General features: G+C 35.4%; 1 protein-coding gene and 1 non-coding gene across 6 annotated transcripts in view; one reads left to right on the top strand and one right to left on the bottom strand.

The window, feature by feature from the left end:
- The window catches only part of Ell2 (elongation factor for RNA polymerase II 2), a 71,076-nt gene that overhangs the window by 33,573 nt on the left and 14,337 nt on the right, over positions 1-23,166 (bottom strand). For 3 of the 5 annotated variants that reach the window (XM_074077051.1, XM_074077052.1, XM_074077050.1), the window contains 2 exons: positions 20,303-20,350; positions 205-349 (listed from right to left, as the gene is read on the bottom strand). In XM_074077051.1, the coding sequence (XP_073933152.1) occupies positions 205-336 (132 nt within the window). In that variant the 5' untranslated portion in view covers positions 337-349; positions 20,303-20,350. The remainder of the gene's footprint in view (positions 1-204; positions 350-20,302; positions 20,351-23,166) is intronic. The other 2 variants (XM_074077049.1, XM_074077048.1) reach the window with 1 other exon arrangement.
- LOC141424352 (U2 spliceosomal RNA) lies at positions 22,020-22,210 on the top strand. The gene has a single exon (XR_012449300.1). It is a non-coding gene; the product is annotated as a U2 spliceosomal RNA (small nuclear RNA).

Below are 23,166 nucleotides of genomic sequence, written 5' to 3'. Positions count from 1 at the left end.
ATATGTTCATCTTTCTTTCACTGAGAAGTTATAATTTAACTACTAGAGTCTTTAGCTCAGATGTCTACTTAACAGCTTTATAGGAAAGTTTTATATTAAGCGTAGACTTTTCATATCCCCAACTTCTTAAGTAATATTTGTTGTTGTTAAGGTGAAAGAATTCTTCCTAAACATTTTTCATTTCATTTTCAAATAAACACATACACAATGACAGTATTGTCTAAATTTGTAGAGTTCAATCACAAAAATATCTTGTATGATGTAATCACTGTGTACACTTCTCAGTGTGTTAGGGTCTGGCCTGATGGTGGATACAGGAGACTTCCATGTTCTCATTCTCTAGAAGTCTCTTGAATATAAAAACAAACAAACAAAACTAGTCATTTCAAAATATAAGCACAACTAGAATAGGAAATAATCAGGCTAAAAAGAAACAAAGTTAATTTTTTAATAGTACATATTACTCATTCTATGTATCCACTGAAAACTATTTTGAAGCTTATGATATACATAGATTAAAATAACAGTTATTCAAAAAGGGGGTGATTTTGCCTCCCAGGAGACATTTGAACTGGGAGGGTGTTATAGGAATCTACTATGAGGACAAAGATACTGCCAACTGCCAAGGCTGAGTAATTTTGGATTAGAAGTAGAGCTAGGTCAGTCCTTTAAAAAAAAAAAAAAAGCATAATTCTGACTTCTGAAAGTCAATGAAGTGGAGGAAAAATGGTGTCTTTTATTTCAAGTGAAAAGGGCCCCTTTTAAACTTATCTGAGACACTTACTCCAGTTTTAACTTTTAGTCCAAAGGAAATGAAAAGTATAAAGATGAGTACACATGAGCCATAGAATGGCTAAATATTCTTTAAATATGGCTCACACACATTTACTTGTTCTTCAGTTTCCTCTGATTGGGAGCTCCAAAATTTAAAAGCATTTAGCCAGCAGGAAAAACTTCAAATACTTAAAATTGAGAGTTCCTCTCTCACCAAGGGGTAGTCTTCTAAGTTTGTTCCTAAGTCAGATCTCAGAACTGATTTCCCATACTAGTTAACTTAGTCCTCAAATCTGACCCTAGTACATTTCATCCCCTTCCTTCCTCCTTCTATTCCATCAATTTGAAGGCTGGTTCTTAAGAAAATGCTTCATAACCTTTAGGAAGATAGGCTTCTATATTACAGAAGGGTGGTGCCTATCTATACATTCTTCTGAAACTCGAATTCTCTGAAATGGCTCTGGATTAGACAAGGTTTCAGACCCAACCCAGAGGTGACCTTGAACAGTCAGTCTCAAAGACCCACTCTGAGAGCCCCCTAGTTTAGTTATGAAGTCCTCTGTCTCCCATATGCTCTAATTGTCATATATGACCTTCTCTTTTCAAAAAATCCCCTGCTTTCCTGCCAATGGGCCAAAGTGTAATGCAGAGTTGCTAGCTATAATCATAAGTGCTACTTTGTATGTCCATTTCATTCTTGAGGATATACTTCGATACTGATACAAACAAACCTTGCATCTACTTTGTACTTTGAAAATGTAATACTATTTTGAAAGTATTAAAGATTGTGTGAGTGCAAACAGTTTCTTACTCAAGATGAAAGGTATAAAAATGTAACACCATGTCTGGGCAACTGGAAAAGAAGATTTTAATTTTCATTCCAAAAATGAGAGACTAAAAATCAAAGGCTTAGGACCCACAATCCACAACTCTCCTCCCAAACTCCAGTCTGTCTTTGACAAAAAGCTACAAAGAAAAAGTTTCAGGAAACTTTCAGACATTTGTAATTAACATAAACACTGTATACCAAGATGTGTAAGCCAAAGCTTCTAATTACTCTGAGGTACAAGCTCAGGCATGTGGCAATGGAATACTGTCTGAAAGGTCATTTCAACATCAAGTCACAGACCTACTATTTACATAAGGATCTAGGGCAGAAGTGCAATGTGCACACTGCTGCAACTTTCACATACATGTACACTAATATTTACTTAAAAATAGTTGGTACCTTTACTGCAGTTGTTTCCTACTCTTAAGCCAAATACTGTCCACTCCATGTTGGACTGAAGTATATGCTAGACTAAAAACAGGACCAATAAATCATTTTAAAAAATATGTTTAAATACTTTGCCTTTTTGTGGATATTACAAATGACTTAAGTGGTACAGCTCTTCTTTGGCAGTGATTCAATAAGCATTACTATCCAACCTTTTCTGCTAAGGTGACTAAAAATGCTCATAAACCAGGAGTACCACTGTTTGATATAACGATTTGGGGGGTTAAAGTAGAACCATAGGGGTAGAACACCCAAGATCTTTTGGTTTAATTTCTTCACTTTATAAATTAGGGACAAAGAGGTTCAGTGACTTGCTCAAGGTCATATCCATACTTAAAATCTTACTCCCTATATTCCCAGCCCTATGCTCCATGGTTCCTAGAATGTAAACTCTGCAAAGACAGAGGCCTTTGGTGTTTCATGAATGTATTACTAGCATCTTGAATGGTGCACAGCACAAAGCAATCACTCAAAACATATTTTTTGAATGAATAAAAACACTGATTAATGTCTAAACCAGGACTAGAACCCAACTGTGTTCTTTCCACCAGCATTTCCTTATTTTAGAAGAGGATACTATCCTTGAACAAATTTGGAAAATGCCAGGTCAAACAAGACAGCTCTCTTTGCTGTAGATCCTTTGAACTGAAGAGTTGTCTCCCAATTAGTGTGACCTCAGAACCCACCTCCTACATCCCACTAATCTCAGAAAACCAATCTGTCTCAGTATTATTTGAATACTATATTTATTGTTTATAAAGTATGTAGACTGTATATTAAGCTTAGGTAGAAATAAAACTTGCTATAAGCATTTAAACATTAAAATGCTGTTGCCCTCGAATTCTTCAAGACTCTTGATTCTGATTTCCTCACGATCTAGAAAATAGTTTAGCTGGAGGTAAATATTTGCATGTACTATTCAGGTTCAACAGTGTAGGGGCAGAACAGACAATTTAAAAATCAGAATGTAGGGGCAGAACAGACAATTTAAAAATCAGAACAGAAAACAGAAACCTTAACCTGAAAGCCACAAGTCCTATTTTTCAAATTGGAGCTGCAGTTATGACTCTAGACCCAACATTACAGGTTTAAGGAAGGAAAAAAAAATAGCCTCTCAGATCAGCCCACATGTACAAACCAATGCTGGGGTGTCTGAAGAGGAGTAGAAAGGGGATACAGTATTAGAGACATCAGTAAGAGATAAGCAGTCCTATTGATAGGGAAGAGCAGGAGGTGGGATGATTCCAACACATGCTAGAAACATCTGGAGTTTCATGATAGATACTTTATTGAGTAGAGTAGTATGAAATGTCAAATTCATCCAGCACAAGGAGCATACTGGCAGTTATCCAAAAAATTCAGGTCAAATAGCAATTAAAATAAATAATTCAGGACTAAATAAGTCCATTCATTTCCTTACATTCTTCCCATTTAGTAAGATATATATTAAGGAAGAAGAAAAGTAAGACAGAGTAGTTTTTCATATTATTCTCCATATGTCTCCTCTAGATCCAGTAGTAGAATTTCTGAAGTAGTAGTTCTGGATTAGAGAGTAGAGCACCTAACACTGAGTATTGCCATTTTTGTTTTGGAGCATTACAAACTTATTAGAAAAATCATTCCTAAGAGTTGCATTTTCATCCCTAATGTATTCCTTTAAATTTATGGTCATTTTGGAGAAAACCCTGATGGCAACATTCAAAAATGATTATAATTGAAATTTATAAGCAATGTCATTTATGGAATGAAAAGTATTAATTTTTAAAAATAAAAAATAAAGTATTAAATTTTAAAAATTCCTATCTAACTGAAACTGAAAAAAAAAAAAAAAAAAAAAAGGCTCCCTTAATACAAAAATACAAGTTTTTGGCTCCCTTAAGATGATAACTCTATTAATACAAAACTAGTCTTCTAGATGTTGGTGTTTCCAATGAGGTGATTTTGATTTAACTGATTGACTCATTTAATTCATTTACTCCACAGATATTAACTGAGTGTTATTGTGTTGGGAAATATTTAAATTTCTGTGATACATTACTGAATAAAACTAACAAAGATAATTGCTATTATGGCACATATGTATAGGAATCTAGGAGCAATCTGACTGTGATCAGGATCAGGACATAGGAGAAATGGAAAATTCTGGAATGTATTTTACAAGTAAAGGAGGCAGCACCCTAGACATATTTGTGTGAAGAATGAAAAGTAAAGATGTTTTGCCTGGAAGAATGGAATTGCTTGAGTGTGTGTGTGTATATACACAAATATCTTATATATACAAATATCTTATATACACAAATATCTTATATATACAAATATCTTATATATACAAATATCTTATATACACAAATATCTTATAATATACAAATATCTTATATACACAAATATCTTATATACACAAATATCTTATATATACAAATATCTTATATATACAAGTATCTTATATATACAAATATCTTGGATATGATGAGGAATACCTGAAGTTAACTGAATCCATTAACTGGCTGAGTACACATTTATTTTTTAAATACAATTGACCAATGTTGGTTTCACCATCTAAAAAGATGCTTCAAGGTGAGTTTTGCTATGACTCATTTGTAGCTTCATGGCTAAAAATTATTTAGAAGAAACCAGGTGGCTGGGTGTAAGGTGGTTGGTAGTTGGGTATTTCTAGGAAAGAAGGGGGCTGACGGTTACTGGTAGGGGAAAGATGCAAATAACACAAACTAGAAATACTCTATCAGGGAAAAGATATATGGCTTATGCAGCATGAAAGAATGACGGTTTCCATTTAAAAATAAGTGCAGGGGGTGTGATGGTGTACACACGTAACAACAACACTTGAGAGGCACAGGCAGAAGGATCTCCAATTTGAGGCCAGTGTAGGCTATACAGTGAGATCCTATCTCAAAAACAACAACAAAAGACAACCATAACAAAATACAAATTGAGCTGAATGCTAAAGTAGCTTTGCAAGAAAAGTGAGAGAGCCACTAAGAGAAGCTAAGTAATTTGTTCAAAATGTGGTCATGCCTAGACTAAGTACAAATTCTTCTTTGGTAGCAAAAACTAAAACCTCCCAATAAGGTCAGCAGCTCTTATCATAAAGCTACACTTCATTTTAATTTTATTAACTAATCATTTCCAAAAATTTAAAATACTCTGTAGAATCAATGCTTACATAGAAATGAACTAAATTATCATCTTATCTCTAAATCTCCCCACAATGTCTATCTTCCAGGTAATAAAGCAATATTCATAGTTACTAAAGTTACTGGCATTTTGGGGAGTCAGCCCTTGATTCTCTTTCCTTCCACGCTAGACCTCTCAACTTCAAAATCATCATGAATCCTACTGCTTTTTCCTCCTAAATTATTTCTGATATGTATGTTCTCTTGTATTTTCTCCGCTTTGGCTTAATTTCAACTCTTGCCTTGGACAACTCTTGTCTTTCAGCTTCCATGTTGGTCCCTTTTCAATCCCATCTTCTAAATCATTCAGCTATTATCTCCTAATCACTTAGCTCTTATCAAAACTATTCTTATAAAATGTTAATCTGACATGTCAGATCCAAGCATCATTTATTTTTTCATAGCTCTCTTGTACTTACACTTAAAAGTATAGGTCTAAGCACCTTTATGCAATATACAGAGTTCCCTTCCCAGTATACCAGCACTCTTGTTGCTAAGCCAACTGAACTGGGCCTCACTCTCCACCTTAGTAATCCTGTGCCACTAGGCACCAGAATACACTGGAATGTGTTTCACCTTGTTTTAGCTAGTGCTAAGTTATCCTTTATTTACAGCTCAGTTCAGAGTCCCTTCTTCAGGTGCCCACAGTTCCTCCTCTGTACTGCTGCCTGCACTATGCTGAACCCTGAGGATTTGGTGTGCCCCTCTCTCCCACCAGACTGAGGTCTTAGGAAGACAAGACTATGGCCTTTCACATACACACAAAGAAACTTGGAACTGGATTAAATCCACTTAGAAGACATCTTATACCAGTGATATTATATACATATAAAATTCTAAATGTATTTGAAATAGATAAATTAAGAGTCTGTGGGAAAACAGGACTCCCTAAAGAAGGCATAAAATAAAATGAAAGGAGGGGTAAAAGCCAACATGTACAAATATCAGGATGAGAAAGTTTCTGACCTCTCTTGTGCTATGTTTAGTCCCCAAACCAAGTGGCTTCCTGGACCTGTGGGATTTAAATTTATATTACATGCTTTTCTTTTTAAAAGTGTTTTTCATCTTTATTAAAACACAGAAATACTATGGTCTCACCAAATTCCATTTGAAAATATGGTCCAATCTCTTTAAAACTACTTTATACGTTAAAGGACTTAGGTAATCCACAGTAAAAAGTTCTAAATTTAGTAATTCTCTGGTCTAGTAAAAAACACATGTTTATTTTCTAAAAAAAAAAAATGACTTGTTTCTCAGAAACAAAGCCCAAATCTGAATTCTACAAGGAAAAAATGTTAAGTATGACTGGCAACTTTCAATTCATTGCCATTCTTCTCTTGTTCCCCTGTAGCCTTGAAGGAAGCCAATTTGCATGATGCCAGGAAGAACTGCCAGCAGACACAGGCAGGTCTAAGATCTATCCCGGGCAGTCAGCAGCAGTTGTGTAAACCTAGTGGAGAGACCGGGTCTTGACAGATGTGAGCTGTTCACAAGACCAACAGAGGTTTTAAAAAGTGGCCCAGGCCCTACATTTTGCTAAACACATGGCTTCAGCCTAACCCAATCAACGTCATCATAAAAACTTGTAAGTTCACTAAGATAAACAACAGTTAAGTCTGAAGAATATTTCCACACAGATTTAGAAGTATATTTAGCTCTTCCTTCTGTTTTCCATTGTCAATTACTTTTAAGCCTTTTTTTTTTAAAGCTACTCAGAATGCTTTTTTTTTTTCAAAAATAAATCTTATGAGAAAACCCAGTATGCATTACAAATAGAATCAGAGCTGCTGTGGTTGAGGAAAGGGTAGTGAAGGACTGGGACTGCTGAGGCAGCCATTGTGGCAGCCTTTCAGAATCCCCAGGGACCAGAGGCAAAAAGCCATGGTTTACCTAAGAAAGGAGAAACTGCAATAAGACATGCAATATTCGGAAGATATTCTTTTACTAATTACATTGCAATCAGATCATAAAAGAAAATTAGAAAATAACATACACAAAAACAGGTACCTTTGCATGCCTTTTTTGATGGGAATCAGTGCTGACCATTTGAAATATGCTAAAGATAGGAAATAGGATCCTATTGTCATATTCTCTTTCCTTTTAAATATGCTTTCTTTAGTACTGAACCCCTTTCTGTTTCCAGTGCTAAGCTGGGCCTCCTTCGGGGAGGGGGGAAGAGTATGAGCTTCTCTTTTAAACACAGATGGAAAAGGGGAAGCCCAAATTAATCGCTATCTAGTATGCCAGACCACGGACTCTTGAAACACACTGCCCAATTTCACATTCTGACTCCAGAGTCTCCCATTTGTTTTACCTTGGGCAAGTAACTAGTCTCAGTAACCCAAGTTTTTTCTCAGTAAAATGTAGATGATATTACACCCCTCCTACGAAATCTACAGATAGCCCACCTAAGGTGCTTGGCATAATGCCTGGCACACAGTAGATGCCAAAAAGTGTTTGCTCTAGTGATATAAGGATAATATTGGAGAGCTCCCACTTGATTTCAACCTGTTTGATACAAGCACACAAATGTCTTCCTTAGCATAATGATGTGTTTGATTTTTAAATTTTCAAATGGTCAAGAATATGAACAAGCACCTATGTAGATAATCAAAAGTTGACTATTATGAATAGTCAAACTAGTCTAGGTCAAAGCTTCAGTGTTGATGTAAATAGAAGCCAAAGAATCTACTTGGGAAAACAAACAACCAAAGAGAATAGCAATATTTTTAATGGTCCCAAACTCAAAATACAGAAGTAAGGTATAGGAGTGAATCAGCCACAACAGGTATTCATGGAAGGATGAAAAATTACAGATGCTTGCTGCTACTCTAGAAGGATAGCAAACAGTGCTTCCCTAGTGCCCTAGCTATTAAAAAAAAAAAAACGCTGCCTTCAGAGCCCCCAGAGAGCCCCAGATACTGGCTACAACACAACAAAGAATCAAAGAAAATAGAATTAAGGTTTCTCATGGGAGCCACAACTTGTTACCTTAAAGCATTCAATCTTCATAGATAGCAATAATTTTTTAAAATGTGTGCGTTCTTGTGCCAAAGCTATAAGTAGCACTAAAAATGAATAAAGCTGTTAGTATTTTTAATTTTTATAGATCTTTTTCCAAGGATCTGATGTAAAAATACATTCCTCTGGTACGGTCTATTCCAACATATTCTTCCTATTCAATTTTTATAAGTCAAATTTACTTGGTAATTCTCCTTAAGTCTATAAAGGAATAAAACTATTCCTGATTTCACAACTATTGATATACATAGCACATCAAAAAGTAAATTATAGGTTACACATAGCCCTGATTTCTAAGATACTTGGCAAATCTACTGTAAATAAGAGGGCCTGTCAAGCCTCTTAGAAAAATTTATTTATGATTATAAGAAACATAGGACTAAAAAGATTTCTAGGGGTGGTATGGTGGGGCTATTGGCAAAGCCACCAAACCTTTTTCTTCACAGAGAAAAAGACGCTATCAAAAAAGGGGCAAATAAAAAAAGGGGGGAGGGTAAATATTTACATATGGACATTTAGAGCATTTGCTGTATTTGTATAATTCGTATCACAAAACTTTTACTTAATTATTGTCTAGATAGTTAATTCTGCTAGGCAGTAGCACACACCATGGAATTCCTCTAGGACAATGGAACTTCATGAGGTAGTAAAATGCCAATAACTCACTGCATTGCCCCATGCAATGGAATGAGAACGGAAGAGAAAGGGAAAGACAGACAGTCTCACACACACACACTCACACACTCTCACACACACACACACACACACACACACACACGTACGTATAAGAGAGAGAACAGAGAGAGAGGAGGAGGAAGGGAGGGGAATATCCATTACCACTAGGCTTCACAAGAAGTCTGCAATGTTCTTTTTAAAGGTAAGTCATCTAAAGGTGAGGGTAATTATTCAAACATGCTAAACTATTGCAGCCATAAACAAGTAGAGGAAAGTCAAAATAGTAAAATATGCAAAAAGCTAGATACAGTATAATTATTTTAAAAATTAGTGATATAAATAAGGTCATTATTTCAGAGTCCATAAATTACTACAATAAAAACTCTCCCCACTATAATGGGAGAAACATAAGAAATATGAGGATACTCCTGGCAATATTAGATGGAGACGGTAAGACATGATAAAACTTCGTATCTTAAAACACTGCAATATTTTGCCTATGCCAGATATTACTGAGTAAATCACACTGTCGGTTTTTAAACATTATCAAATGACTAATTTTGAAATTTAAAAACATGACTTCAATACTGACCACGGAAAGCACCTTGTGAAGGCATTTTCAAAGAGCTGTGGAAATAGCAGCAGCAGCTTTCTGGGGGGAGGGTGAGCAATTCCATGGCAGTTATTGAAACTTGAAAAACATTTGCAGCTTTTGACCTAGTAAATTCCACATCTGTGAATCTTTACTGAGGGAATGGAGATGGAAATAAAAATTTACGCACAAGGATGTTCATTATACTACCATTGTTGTATAGAAACTAACTAAGTAGGGGAGAATGGCTAAATAAATGACAGTGTGGTCATACAATGAAATGCTAGGCAGCTACTTAAAAATAACTTTTACTATAGGAAAATGTTCATGATATAAGCTTACAAGGCAGGATATAAAAACAGCAATAAATATACTGCCACTGCAATTTTTAAAACAGATGTATGAGAATGAAGAAAGACTAGGAGAAATCCAATAAACTGTTTTTACTTCTATTACTCATTTTTATTCTAAAATAAAATTCTAAAATGTTCACTCACTTTTAAAAAAAGGCTCATAAAATAATAAATTATGTTTCAGCTTATCATTATGACACTTGCCATTCATGACTCAATCACCTCAAGTATTTTTGAAAGTTTTTTATTTTTTCTCTTAAGAGTCAGAATTGTGAAATGTAAGACTTTCTCCAAAATTAATCCTGGATTCATAATTATCCTATTCTTTAAGTACTGTAACAAAAGAAAAGAACACTATCTTCTTCTAAAAACAAGAAACAAAACAAATCACCAAGCACCCTTAGCACAAAGTTTTCCTTTATAGACAAATACAGAACTTTCAGACAGCTGTAGCAACACAAGTCAGAATCATTTTACTGTTCATTGGAACTGAAACACTCTCAAACACCTCCCTTGCTAATTGAAGACCTACTTTAAGACCTACTAAGACTAACGTAACTAGACAAAGAAAACTAAAAAGCATTTAGATTAATAAGAAAGAACTTCTTAGTGTGGATTAGCAGAGTATTACAACATTCATAAATATGGCCATGCCTTATATTCTCTTTCTAAATAAAATATCCCCAACATAACATTGAGTGATTATTAAAGACTCTAAGCTTAAGTATTATAAAAACACTACTCTTCCCCTATAGGTGCTTACCTACCAACGCTGTATTATGTGGGCCCAATTTAGTTCTTAATGAGTTCTCTCTTGAATTCTGAATTTTGTTACACTAGCCCTCCTAAAAACTTCACCTTTTTAAATTCAACCAACTGCTACTTTTGTCTTTTCTTTTTTTAAAAAAAATTTTTATTGTTTTTACATTTACTCACATGTGTATACATTGTTTGAGCTTCCCTCCTCCCCCCCCCCCCCATTGTTGTGCCTTTTTTTCTCTAACTGCTGCTTTTAATTCCCCTAATCTGTCCTTTCCAGATTGGATTTTTTTCCCTCAGGATACTTCACAATGTCACTGCTCCAAAATGTCAAGTGTGAACTCAGAAATGAAAATGGCCTCTCCTCCCACACCCTTGATAACACCATCAACTCTGCCTGTACCTTCTTTCCACTGGGGAGAGAGATCACACACAGGGAGAAAACTTTCTTTCTCCACTGATAGGTGACAAAGCAACTCTATCAAGTAGTTGACTAGCAAGATACTTGGCTGGTGTTTAGCTATAGATAAATTCTCAAGACCTGCCTTTTCCATTCTCCTTGTCAGCCTGTTTTTTAAACCTCTAATATTCAGCTTTTCTCCTAGGTTTTTGTCATATTTAAACTTGACATCTCCAAAAATTTCTTTTGTACTTATGAAACAATTAGTAAATACAGATGACAAATGCCTTTTAGGCATCTATTGAAGTAAATTCTGGTTTTTCTCACTTAACACATGAAGACGACAATTATATTTAAAACTAATGCTGAGAGTAAGCTTTAATTTGCAGAATATTTGATCCTACAAGTAAATATAGCTAGAGTTCCAAAGTGTGATGATATAACAAACACCTGTAAACTTACTACCCAAGAACTAGAACGTTAGCAGTAGCATTGTATCTATTTACCTGCTCCTATTTCCCCTGTTTTTTCCTACCATGGCTAACTTTTGAGGTTATCACTCCCCTTTTAGGTTTTTAATAATTTTAACACATGTAAAATCCATGCAATCTGCTCTTTTGATTCTGCCTGATAGGAAACTTTATAAAAATGATGTCATATCATATGTGGTCTCCTACCTACTTGGGAGTTTCCACTGCCATTTATGGTTGTAATTGTCATAGCTTTTCATTGTTGAATATTCTTCCATTGACTTTTAACTCACCATAGCTCACCTGTATTATCTTGCCATTGGTATTAGTGTGAACAAAATTGGATAAAAGGAGCTTCTTAGTAATCAGGAGTAACAGTACTCATAATTTTATTCTTATGTAAACCAGTTTCTTCACAGTTGAAAATAAAACTCTTTAAAATACAGCTTCACACTAGAATTTGATCTGTAAATCTACCTCTTCTTTCTTCTTACTACTGGATTTCCAAGTACAATTGAACTCTAGAAAATGTCCTTTGGGATTGCTTTTTAAAATTCTTTTGGTCCAAATTCCAAATGTTAATACCTCCTGGACAGCTCTATCTTCATAGAATAAGGTTGGGGTATTACCTGAATGGCTTGTATACAGCATATCCTGGACAAACACACCCTGTGTCTCCTCCCTCAACCTGCTTTCACCTATTTCAAATGTTGAATAATGGCTTCACTATCCAACTAAGTGCTCATGTAATCAAAACAGAGCTACCCTTCACTTTCCTCTCCATTTTTTGTGCTATAATAGAATAAGCATTTAATATATATATTCAAATCTAACATTTTTCTATTAACAAAACATAAACAAGTAAACAATTTTCTTTTGCTTTTTATACCAGTGCTCCAAACACTTGGTTCCCACAGCTCAGGATGCACTGAAGTCAAGGCAGCTACATGATGAGCATTTTAAAATGCAAGTCTGACCACATGACTCCCTGGCTAAACTTTTTAAAGAGATGATGAGCTCTTGAAGTGTTTTTTAAGCCAAAAATTGTGGCCTACTGGAAGGTAATGACATTATTCACTCACTGGATTGTGACCAGGATTTTTTTTAAACAAAATAGAACAAACAAAAAATACCAGAGTACAATGATGAAGTCAAGGTAAATAATGTGTTGCAGAACTTTTGTTTCTGCTGTATGAATGTGCACACCTATGTGTGTAAAGGACCCAAATGTAAACTGCTTTGCCTTAATGTGAATTGTCTGTAAAGGTGTTTGAAAGACATTCATCCGTGAAAGTAGTTTTCTTCCATTACAAAGTCCACAGGTCTTACTGACAAACTGATGAAAGTCACAAGTCTCCAGAGAAGAGGCATATATGTCTGCATACATGTGTATTCATATAGTATCATCATAGTGAATCTAGCTATCATGGGCAGGAGCAGATTTCTTAAAGTCCAGATTTCAGACTTCATCATGGACCGCAGAGAGCTCTTACAAATAAGAAGCACTGATCCCCATAATGAAATCTTAACTCCTTAAGGTGGGATTATTTGCCTCACCCATTTGCCATCTCTGACAACACTGTAAGCTTCAGCAAGCAGTGTAACTTTGAAGCCATAGTGTATCATTAGCAAAATGGGAATATCTGCCCCATAGCATTATTGTGAGTATTAACTGAGCATGGTAAAACTTTAGTAAAGGGTTACTTTTAGAAGTAAACACTTTTGGGTCAAAGACAAAGTTGAGAACTTTTTTTGTCATATGCTTGTCCCTTTCCAATTTAGGTTATGATACAAGAATCATTTAAAAAATATATCATCCCTATAATTTCTCCAGGTCTTCTAACATTGAGCTGTTAATAATAAGCAAGCCAGTCAAGGAAAGAAACTTTTAAAAATTCTATTTACATAAAATCTTATTGCAGCAAACTTCCACTGTATTGTTGTGGTTCACTGAATCTAGGATGTTAGCAATTTTGAGAAGGTTCATGATTTTATGTACCATTACATAATATGAAATATTGACAGTCTGTGACATCATAAGAAGGTGCCACTGGTAAAGAGATGCATAAAGTTCAAAGAGTTTACATGTTACAAAGGACACACACACACACACACACACTGAAATGAATGACAGTTTTTGTGTTAAATGTTTGAAAGAAGATCTGAGGCTTGGGCATAGTCTACTTTTTTTACCCCCCTGCCTTAAATTTTGATTTTTTTTTTAAATGCACTTAGAAGCTCATCTTGTGTATCTATGAAAGGGCCTTGCACACAGTTCAAGGTCAACAGCTATTTTAATAATGTTCATAGTTCAGTCTTAAGGGATAGTTCAGCTATAAGAACTGCAGGTGTCATAGATTGGTAAAATTATTATTTTTCAAGCTGAAATAACTGAGTGCTATTAAAAGAACATGGTCTACAACAGAAATGACACAATTTCACAAGTTTCTGTATTTGGTAGGGAAACAAAAAAATAAAGTCATCTATGGCAGATAATGTCTGTTAGATAATGCCAGTTGGGAATAAGAGGAAGCATTTCAAAGTTGTTATATTTGCTTTTGTCTATACTATATCACCCCTGGTGTCTGAAAGTTTGCTAGATGAAGACAGCAATCAACTCACTGCGAAGCAATTCATGGTATCTGTGGCATATTTAGATTTAAGGCAGAGTTCCAGTTGCTGGTTTACCAAGTGATGCAGTTTAGTGAAGGACAAAGCAGTATGAGCACCTCTGTTTGTGCTCATATTTTGGGGACTTGTCTTGCTGTGACTCTTACTGGAGCCTGTGTAAAGCTATGGTCAGCAAGTATCTTCAATAATTTCCTCAGGCACCACAAACTTTCCCACCCTCTGTCATTCTGAACTCTTTGGAGGCAAGAGCTGGTCTGGGTTCTTTCTGTGTTGCTGGTGCCTGCAGTAGTAGCTATCCATGCCTCAAAAATTTAGTTCACTGCCTCTTATTTAGGAAACCCAAAGCCTAGTCCTTATACAGAATTATAAAAAAAAAAAAAAAAAAAAAAAAGGAGGAGGGCAGAGATGAATGACAACATAAAACAGAAAGGCTGGTTGATTTACAATAGCTGCAAACTATGTTTGCAGTTTTCTTTGAGAAATGAGTTTCGAGGGGCAGCTAAAAAGAAATTTTTAAAAAGGGATCCATGTGTATCAAAGTTAAAATCTTTTAAATTAGATAATTTGCTAGTTTATTAACATATTATTAAATTAGCATGTAAAGAGTTGCAACTCAATGTAAATATTAAAATAAATGCTATCTCCATATGTAAACCACTATAATATTTAAAAAAAAGTAAAACAACTGCTATTACAAAAGGATATAATTTTAACATCCTTCTAGTATTAATTACCCTGAGTCAAGGGTATAAAGGTAGCTGTTAGTCAGCAATCTTCTGAGCAGACTGACTAAACACAACCGTTGGCAAAACCAGTAGGCTAGCCAAACCAAAAACAGCATGGGAAAGAAGTCAGAGGGAAGGCATATCATCTAAGAAGAATGGCAGTGTTAGGGATTTATTTTTGTCTTTACTGCTTGTTTCAAGCCGATAGTTATCTTTGCTTTCCAAGGTACCAAGTGAAGGCAGTCTGGAGGAAGCATTTTTCAAGGCATGTTAAAATTGCCTACTAATTTCAAATACTATATAATTTAGTTTTTCAGACACGATCTTCTCCCCAGCCCCCACAAAGTAAAATAATTAACAAAGTATTTCTGAATGTTGTATTAGATTTGGATTTCTATTTATTTTACTTTTTAAAGAAAAATGCAACCCTCTTCTCTTTGGAGTTCATGACTCTACCACAAGAGTTTATAGCACTATATTCAAGCCTTTAAAGCTACCAGTTAAATGCCAGTTTAATCTTCAGAAGGTCACTGTGCCTGTTTGGAAAATATACATTTAGAACTTGTTTGGCTGGCTATTCCTTATTCATTCTTAGAAAAGTGTGTGTAGCTTGGTGTGGTACTCAGGGTAAAAAAATGCATAATACTTATTGAAAATATTTTCTGTTTACAATCTCTCCATAAAAATATTTGCACGTATGTAAATCTCCTAATGAAACCCTCTGTACAATTAACATATGTTAATAACAAAGAGAAAAAATTATATATGCAAAACTCATTTCTATTTTCTAGAGCCTCTGGGATTACTGATTCTGAAAGTATCAGTAAATTAAATTAGAACTTTTGAGCAGCATTTTCATAACAAATACTAAATTAATATACAGTCTCATAGTACGACAAAGTTGACATTATTTTCTCATTGCCTAAGGACAATCACTCCCTGGATATCAATTCCAGGGGTACTGCAGGCCAGCAGATGTGGCTATTATTTGCTTTAACCTTGACATTTCAGATTTTATCTTAATCATAACACACCACAAATCTCTGTGTGTGTGTGTGTGTGTGTGTGTGTGTGTGTGTGTGTGTGTGTGTTCACAGTTCTTAATGAGGCTTTTGGAATTTTACCTACCTCTTACCAAGATATAACTTTTTTGTTTATTTGTTTCTGTGACTTGTAGCTTAGGCTGACTTCAAACTTTTGGTCCTGTCTCAGCCTCCCAAGTGCTAGTGTTACAGCTATATGCACAACACTTGGCTAAGATACAACATTTTGAATCTACTAAAACCTTTGTTTAAAATGCTAACTCATTCCAATCAGAAATTCATACATAAGCCCTGCCTCTGGTGTTCTCTAGTTTCTATAAAGTTCTGAGTGGACAGTTCTAGCCAGGTCATGCATTATTAATTTCCTGAGTATTAGTTTTTATGTGTTTTTCAGACTGTGAATTTCCTACACAGATGAGATGTGAAGGCTACATCTCATCCATCCCTGTAGCTTTTTCTACTGTGCGCTAAACCAAGTACTTGGCTTAAATAAGGGCTGAAAGAATATTTGTGCAGTGAGTAAGACATAAACAAAGGCTGGGTATGGTGGCACACATCTATAATCTCAGAATTTGGGTGGCTGAGGCAGGATTGCAAGTTTGAGAACAGACTGGGCTACACACTGAGACTTTGTGTCTCAACAAACAAACAACAACAAAAAATCATGCCTAAAGCAGAATAAATTATTCAATTAGCTTTTCATTGCTAAGGCACATATTTATAGTTAATTGTTTAGAATAATTATGTTAGTTGATAAGTGTATCAGTAACAATTGACATTGGGCGAAAACATCAAGTTAACTTGCTTCTAGCAGCTCTTAAAGCACAGCCTGCCTGTATCTGTGCCTTTAGACAGGAAGTGTTCAATAGACAGAAAAATACAGGGTTTAGCTTTTAAAAATACACTGAACACACATCTTTGGAAAATATTTTTTTCTTTCTAACCTCTCTCCCTCCCTTCCCTTCCTCTCCCCCTTCCTTTTCCTGAGACAGAATCTCCTTATATAGCCTAGGCTGGCTTTGAACTTGTGATCTTCCTGCCTCAGCCTCCTGAGTAATGAGATTACAGATGTGCACCACGATGCTAGTCCATGCTTTCACTATCTGGTTAGCACCACGATGCTAGTCCATGCTTTCACTATCTGGTTAACATACAGAGACAAAACTATTTTTGTAAAGTTTATACCAACCTATCCCTCTCAATGTTGTAACTTTAATATCTCAATGCAGCTGCAAGCCTTAAATTATAAATAAGTATTCCTAGGTATGGATTAGAACTGTGAAGATAAATGATTGACCTATACCCTTCAGAATGAACAAGGCATTTTTAGATAATGTATCTAGCTAACATTTATGAACTTGGTAATCAGAATCAATTGCTACCATACATTAAGTATCTACATCTTTCTGAATATAGAAAATGCCTTCAATGTCCACCCAATAAGAATGTCCTCTTCCATTACGGAAAAGGGTGAATGAACTCTGAAAGACAGAACTTTTATTTTTTATGTCATAAAAGCTGCTACCCAACTATGAAGATAAAAATCCAAGTAAGCAGTAATTCTTAGAATTTCATTCTTTAGGCGGCTGGTGGCATGGCTCAAATGGTAGAGACTAGCAACTAAAAATCACTCTTTAAAAGCAAATTGCTATACTTTTAATATTTCAGCCTATATTTATTTAGAAGTTAACTTTAACCTAAGAGAATGTGTGTAAGCAGAAAAGCAAATACACTTACAGGCTAACCTGCCAAGACCAATTTCTGGCCTTCTACAGACATTACTGAAGAAAAAAATCCTATAATTAGTGACAAGAAACAGCATAACCATGCGGTGCTTAGCATTAAGTCTCATCAGGGAAACAGGAAATAATTTTAAAACAACATGTTCACTTTGAAAAGGATACGTAAAACAATGCTTCAGCTATGCTTTAAATATGCCTACATATGACACTATCATGATAGTTAAAGGTATTTCAAATGTTTGATCTACAAAGACAAATAAAATCTCACTAAGGAAAAGTATGTTTTGTAGAAAATCTAAATTTAAGCCTTTCATTTTAAAGCCCTAAAATTTTCCACATAAGAAAATTATAAGCACACTTCTGTAGAGTTTTAAAGCAATCAGCACAGGCAATGTTAACTTATCATAGCTCTCAAGAAACAGAGGAGCACTGTACAGAAGATCCTCACATTTGTGGCTCTGCGAAGTCCCCGTGGGCTGGGCCAACCCACTCTCTCCCCTGCAATGACTCTTTGTTTTTACTAAGTCCCCAAGGGCTGGGGAGAGCTCTGCAATGAGAATGGGGGAAGGGCAGATGGAATGCAGCTGCAGGCTCTAAAACAATGCTGAGTCCATATATTTTGTTCTCAGTTAGAATAATAAAAAGAGTGGGGGGTTGAGGAGACAGACTTGGAATGAGCAAGGTAGGGCCAAGTATCCTATAGTTCTTAGTCCGCAATACCTCTCCCCTTCATCTGTGGTAGCAAATCTGGTCACCATTCAGTTAGGCTAAAAAGTTTATCTAAGACTGAAACACCCATGGAGTTAAACCTATTAGTCAATTATAACTAAGCTACCTTTGTCAGCAAATTATACTCAGACAAGGGTTAAACAGGAAGGAGAGTGGTGTGGTGAAGATAAACAGGGGGAGCCTGGACACGAAGGAACAGGAAAGCTGTGGAGAGAGGCAGGTGGAGAATTTGGAAAAGAGGGCATAAGGTCTTAAGTACACAGTGCTTGCTTTCAATGGTGTCTAGTCCCCTTGAGTATGTAGTATGTCAGAGAAAACCATGCTCCTTCAGAAGTTGCTAAACAATGTTAAGTGCCAGATTCAAGGGTTTGGAAGCCCCAGGTATTGATTTTCTATCATTCAGTCTTTCAAACTACCTTGGTCCCTCCTAAGAAAACATCCTTTACTTACATTTCATTAACCTGATGTTTCAACCTGGTAAAAGAGAGAACTAAGGGAAGCAACAGAGAACAAGATGTAGTCCTACACCTCCTAATGAGAGAAACACAGCTCAAGCCTTACTTTCTTCCCCATGTCTTACTGTCCCCTCCCAGGTAACCCTAACATCTGTGGATCCCTTGGGGACTCAAGGACTCAGGCCAACCTCTGGAACATCCCTTCTAATATTATTGATGCTTTTCAAACATGGAGGAAAACTCCAGAAGCCTTAAATAAACAACTGAACTAATCTTTCAAATATAGGATAAGCATGCAACTAAAGATGACCTACAAAGCTATCAACAAAATTCAGAATAATGCTTGCTCCAATTAGGATCTCATTCATGAACACTCAGTTACTAAGAGGCAGGGAAAGGCCCTTATTATAAAGCTGTCATGTAGAAGCAGAGCTCTGACATCCACACAAACATCACTTTCAAGTTAGCATTACAAGAAAGAGTAGAAGTATTGCACTCTTAGCTCATGTTGAATGATATAACCTGACTCCTGAAATATTTGTAAATTATAAAGTTTAGGAAAAGTGCATTCATTTACATTGACATTTTGGCATTTATGATGCAACAAAAATTCACAAGGTACAGATTTATAATACTCAAGAATATGATCTTTCTTGCTCATCTTACATTTCTCTACAGCCCTAAAATCCACTTACAGATATCCCAAAACTCCATTGTATAGCTACTATATAGAGATAAAAATGCATTTAAGTGAGGAAACAAAATAAAAGTCTACTATTTATTTTATTGATACTATTAATAGCAATAATTAAAAAGTAACACTGATACTACTTCCATAAAGTTTATCATCTATTATAAATGCAAAATTCACAGGTCCATTTTATTAAAAGTTATCACATGTTATGCTTAGGATTTTTTTGGTGCTGGGAATTGAACCCATTACCCTTACACATGCTAATCATGCAATGTATCTTTGAGTTTACACCAGGAGAATATTAAGCTTCTTAGAAATAGAAATATTGTCTATTTGTATACTGGAAAAGTTTAATTTCTGCTTATATATTTTACTTCCTGTATATACAACTAAAAAAAGTGTTTAGACAGCAAAATTTAATTAATACTAACAGCAATATAATCATAACTTGCTTAAAATTAATATTTTTATGGATGTTTAGTTATGCTTAATAAAATACATTCACAGAATATCTTGGTGTTTGAACCTTCAATAAAAAAATTTGGGAATAAAGCCTCTCAATAATTGTACCTGAGTTATTTCAAAAATAAATTAAGAAGATAAGTCAAGCATCTTCTGACATCAAAGATGTCAGAAATTTCCATTTAGTTACAAAGTTCACAAAATATGATTATATTAGGAAGGTCAGATGAAAGCAAATTTTAAAAGTTTTATGGCATGCAAGAAGAATATTAGATTTTTTTTTTTTTTTGACTAAATTAAGAGTACTCACCCCTTGGAGCCCTTGGAACTGAATCGAAGGTCGAAAGGGAATTAAATTCTATTAAGAGAAACATAAAAAACAAACTGGTAAACTATTGTTATTGGAACACAAAACTAAACAATTAAACTTTAAATCTATGCATTTGGTCAGTGCCATAGTGTGAAAATCTCTTTTCATAATATGCCTACTTTTGCATGTCATTATATCAAGAAGCCTTGGTGAACTACTTATATTTCTCTGAAACATAAAACCAAAAGGTTAACTACTGACAAATGGATTAAGAAAATGTGGTATTTATATACAATGGAATTTTATGCAGCCATGAAGAAGAACGAAATGTTGTCATTCGCTGGTAAATGGATGGAATTGGAGAACATCATTCTGAGTGAGGTTAGCCTGGCCCAAAAGACCAAAAATCGTATGTTCTCCCCCATATGGGGACATTAGATCAAGGGCAAATACAACAAGGGAATTGGACTTTGATCACATGATAAAGCAAGAGCACACAAGGGAGGTGTGAGGATAGGTAGACACCTCAAAAACTAGATAGCATTTGTTGCCCTCAACGCAGAGGAACTAAAGCAGATACCTTAAAAGCAACTGAGGCCAATAGGAGAAGGGGACCAGGAACTAGAGAAAAGGTTAGATCAAGAAGAATTAACCTAGAAGGTAACACCCACGCACAGGAAATCAATGCGAGTCAACTCCCTGTATAGGTATCCTTATCTCAACTAGCAAAAACACTGGTCCTTCCTATTATTGCTTATACTCTTTCTTCCACAAAATTAGAGATAGGGGCAAAATAGTTTCTGCCAGGTAGCGAGGGGGTTGGGGGAGAGAAGGAGGGGGCGAGAGGGTAAGGGAGGGGGTGGAGGAAGGGGGGAGAAATGACCCAAACATTGTATGCACATATGAATAAAATAAAAATTAAAAAAAAAAAGGGCATATGGCAGTGTAGCTTATCATGTTTTTTTTTTTTTTTTTTAACTGACTGACATGATTTGCAAAAACAGTATACCAATTCAATTTCACATAAAAACTGTTTGCTTTGTTTCCTGGCATATTTTTAATAGGAGTGGGGAAAGGGAAGTGATAATTGGAGAAATTAAAAAACAAAACAAAAAACCCCAGCAGCTTTCTATTTTCTTACATTTTACCAGAGAGTAATTTTTACTGAGGGTCAAACAGGTTACCAATTTTTCCATGAAATTCTTACCAGGAGAACATAGTATCTAGAACAATGTTTTTTTTTATTATTAGCTTAATTTTCTTTATAAATACTAGCCATAGTTTCCAGCATGAGTCCCTGTATTCAAAGCCTCCTGTATTTTTTTCTAAGAGAACACAAAACTTCTCCCATTGCAACCAGAAATTCATGGGGAAATAAGTTTTCATACTATTTAATAGTAACACATCAGCCTATAAACTATATTTCATACCCCCATAGCCAAACCCACTGCACAAAAACAAAGCAGTGGTTTCTGCTTTCTCATCTCTACCCCAAATAGAAATATGAAGGCATCCATGTATCCTTTCCTTCAGCCACAGCACAACTATTACCTTCCAGTTACTTCCTGAATCTTCTAGGCAGATTTAAAAGCTTACTAATGGGCTGGTGGGGTGGCTCAGGTGGTAGCGTGTCTGCCCAGGAAATGTGAGGCCCTGTTTCAAACCCCAGTAATGCCAAAAAAAAAGAGCTCAAAGCTTACTAATCAAGAGTATGATAATCGCTTCTCAGCCTTTTGGCTAAGATCAAGTGTAGTATCTATTCTTATCAGTTTAATATCTGATACATCCTCTATCCGAGGACAATATATTAAATGGACTTTTGGAATTAGGAGATGGAATAGGAGCTTGCTCCGTCCACTCCACGCATCAGCCTGGTATTGCAGTACTTCCAGGAATGGTGCACCAAAAAAAAAAAAAAAAGATTATGATAAACTAAAGTGGGGGTGGGGGAGGGTAAGTACTTCTTTAAAAAGAGACTGAGTATAAACATTAAATGGTAACATTATTACTATTTACAAAAACTGAAAAAATTGATAATGTCTTGGAGAAACATTGTAATAGATACTTGTTTCATTATTCTGCTACCATAAAGAGATAATGATAATATAACTTTAGACTTATCAGCAGAATCAAAGTACTATTATGTGATAAATTCATTTCTTGGCATGGGGAAGTGAATTTTTTAAAAAAGGAAAGATAAAAATGTAGTGCTTGAATTTTCAAAATCCAATTTTTAGTAGTGATTATTCTAATTCATGAGCTTTTATGAAAACATAAAAAAAGATTACTTTTCTTTAGGAAACTGCACCCAAAACTACCTTCCATGGCTAAACTCACTCTTCCTGAAGTAATGCAAGCATACCCATAGGACCCCGTCTCTGTGTGGAAGTAGGATGGCTTTGCTATTTAGGCAACACAAATACAGGTTCCAGCTTTCACAATATTTCTATCAGCCCTGCCTCCTGAAACTCCCTTCAAATTACAAGACTGAACAACTTCTTGGAGTCTGGTTACACTTTTCTGCTTTTCTCCTTGCAACTCACAAGCTGCCTTCAGTTCATCACTGGAACTTGAAATTCTCCATCAAAGCTCATCAAGTCTTCTGTGTCAAAAGCAAACCTTTTCTCAATTTTCAAATTGTTGACTTCTCCACTTCTTCTTTCTTGTACTTAGAGACACTGTTCCTCTCAGCTCTTTACTCACTGGTTTCATTTCAAAAGCTAGTACCCTTCCTTACCTCATCCTAATTAGCTCCTTCCTAGAAGCTCCCTATACCTATCTGATGGCTGAATCTCTTCTCCATTCCTCAATTTGCACTTCTCCACAGCCTACTACTTATTCCTGCCTATGGGATATTCTGCATT

The sequence above is a fragment of the Castor canadensis genome, chromosome 6 (assembly GCF_047511655.1).
Source record: "Castor canadensis chromosome 6, mCasCan1.hap1v2, whole genome shotgun sequence".
Classification (NCBI taxonomy): Eukaryota; Metazoa; Chordata; class Mammalia; order Rodentia; family Castoridae; genus Castor; species Castor canadensis.
The sequence above is the reverse complement of the archived record's forward strand: the minus strand, read 5'-3'. Positions and strand labels throughout refer to the sequence as shown.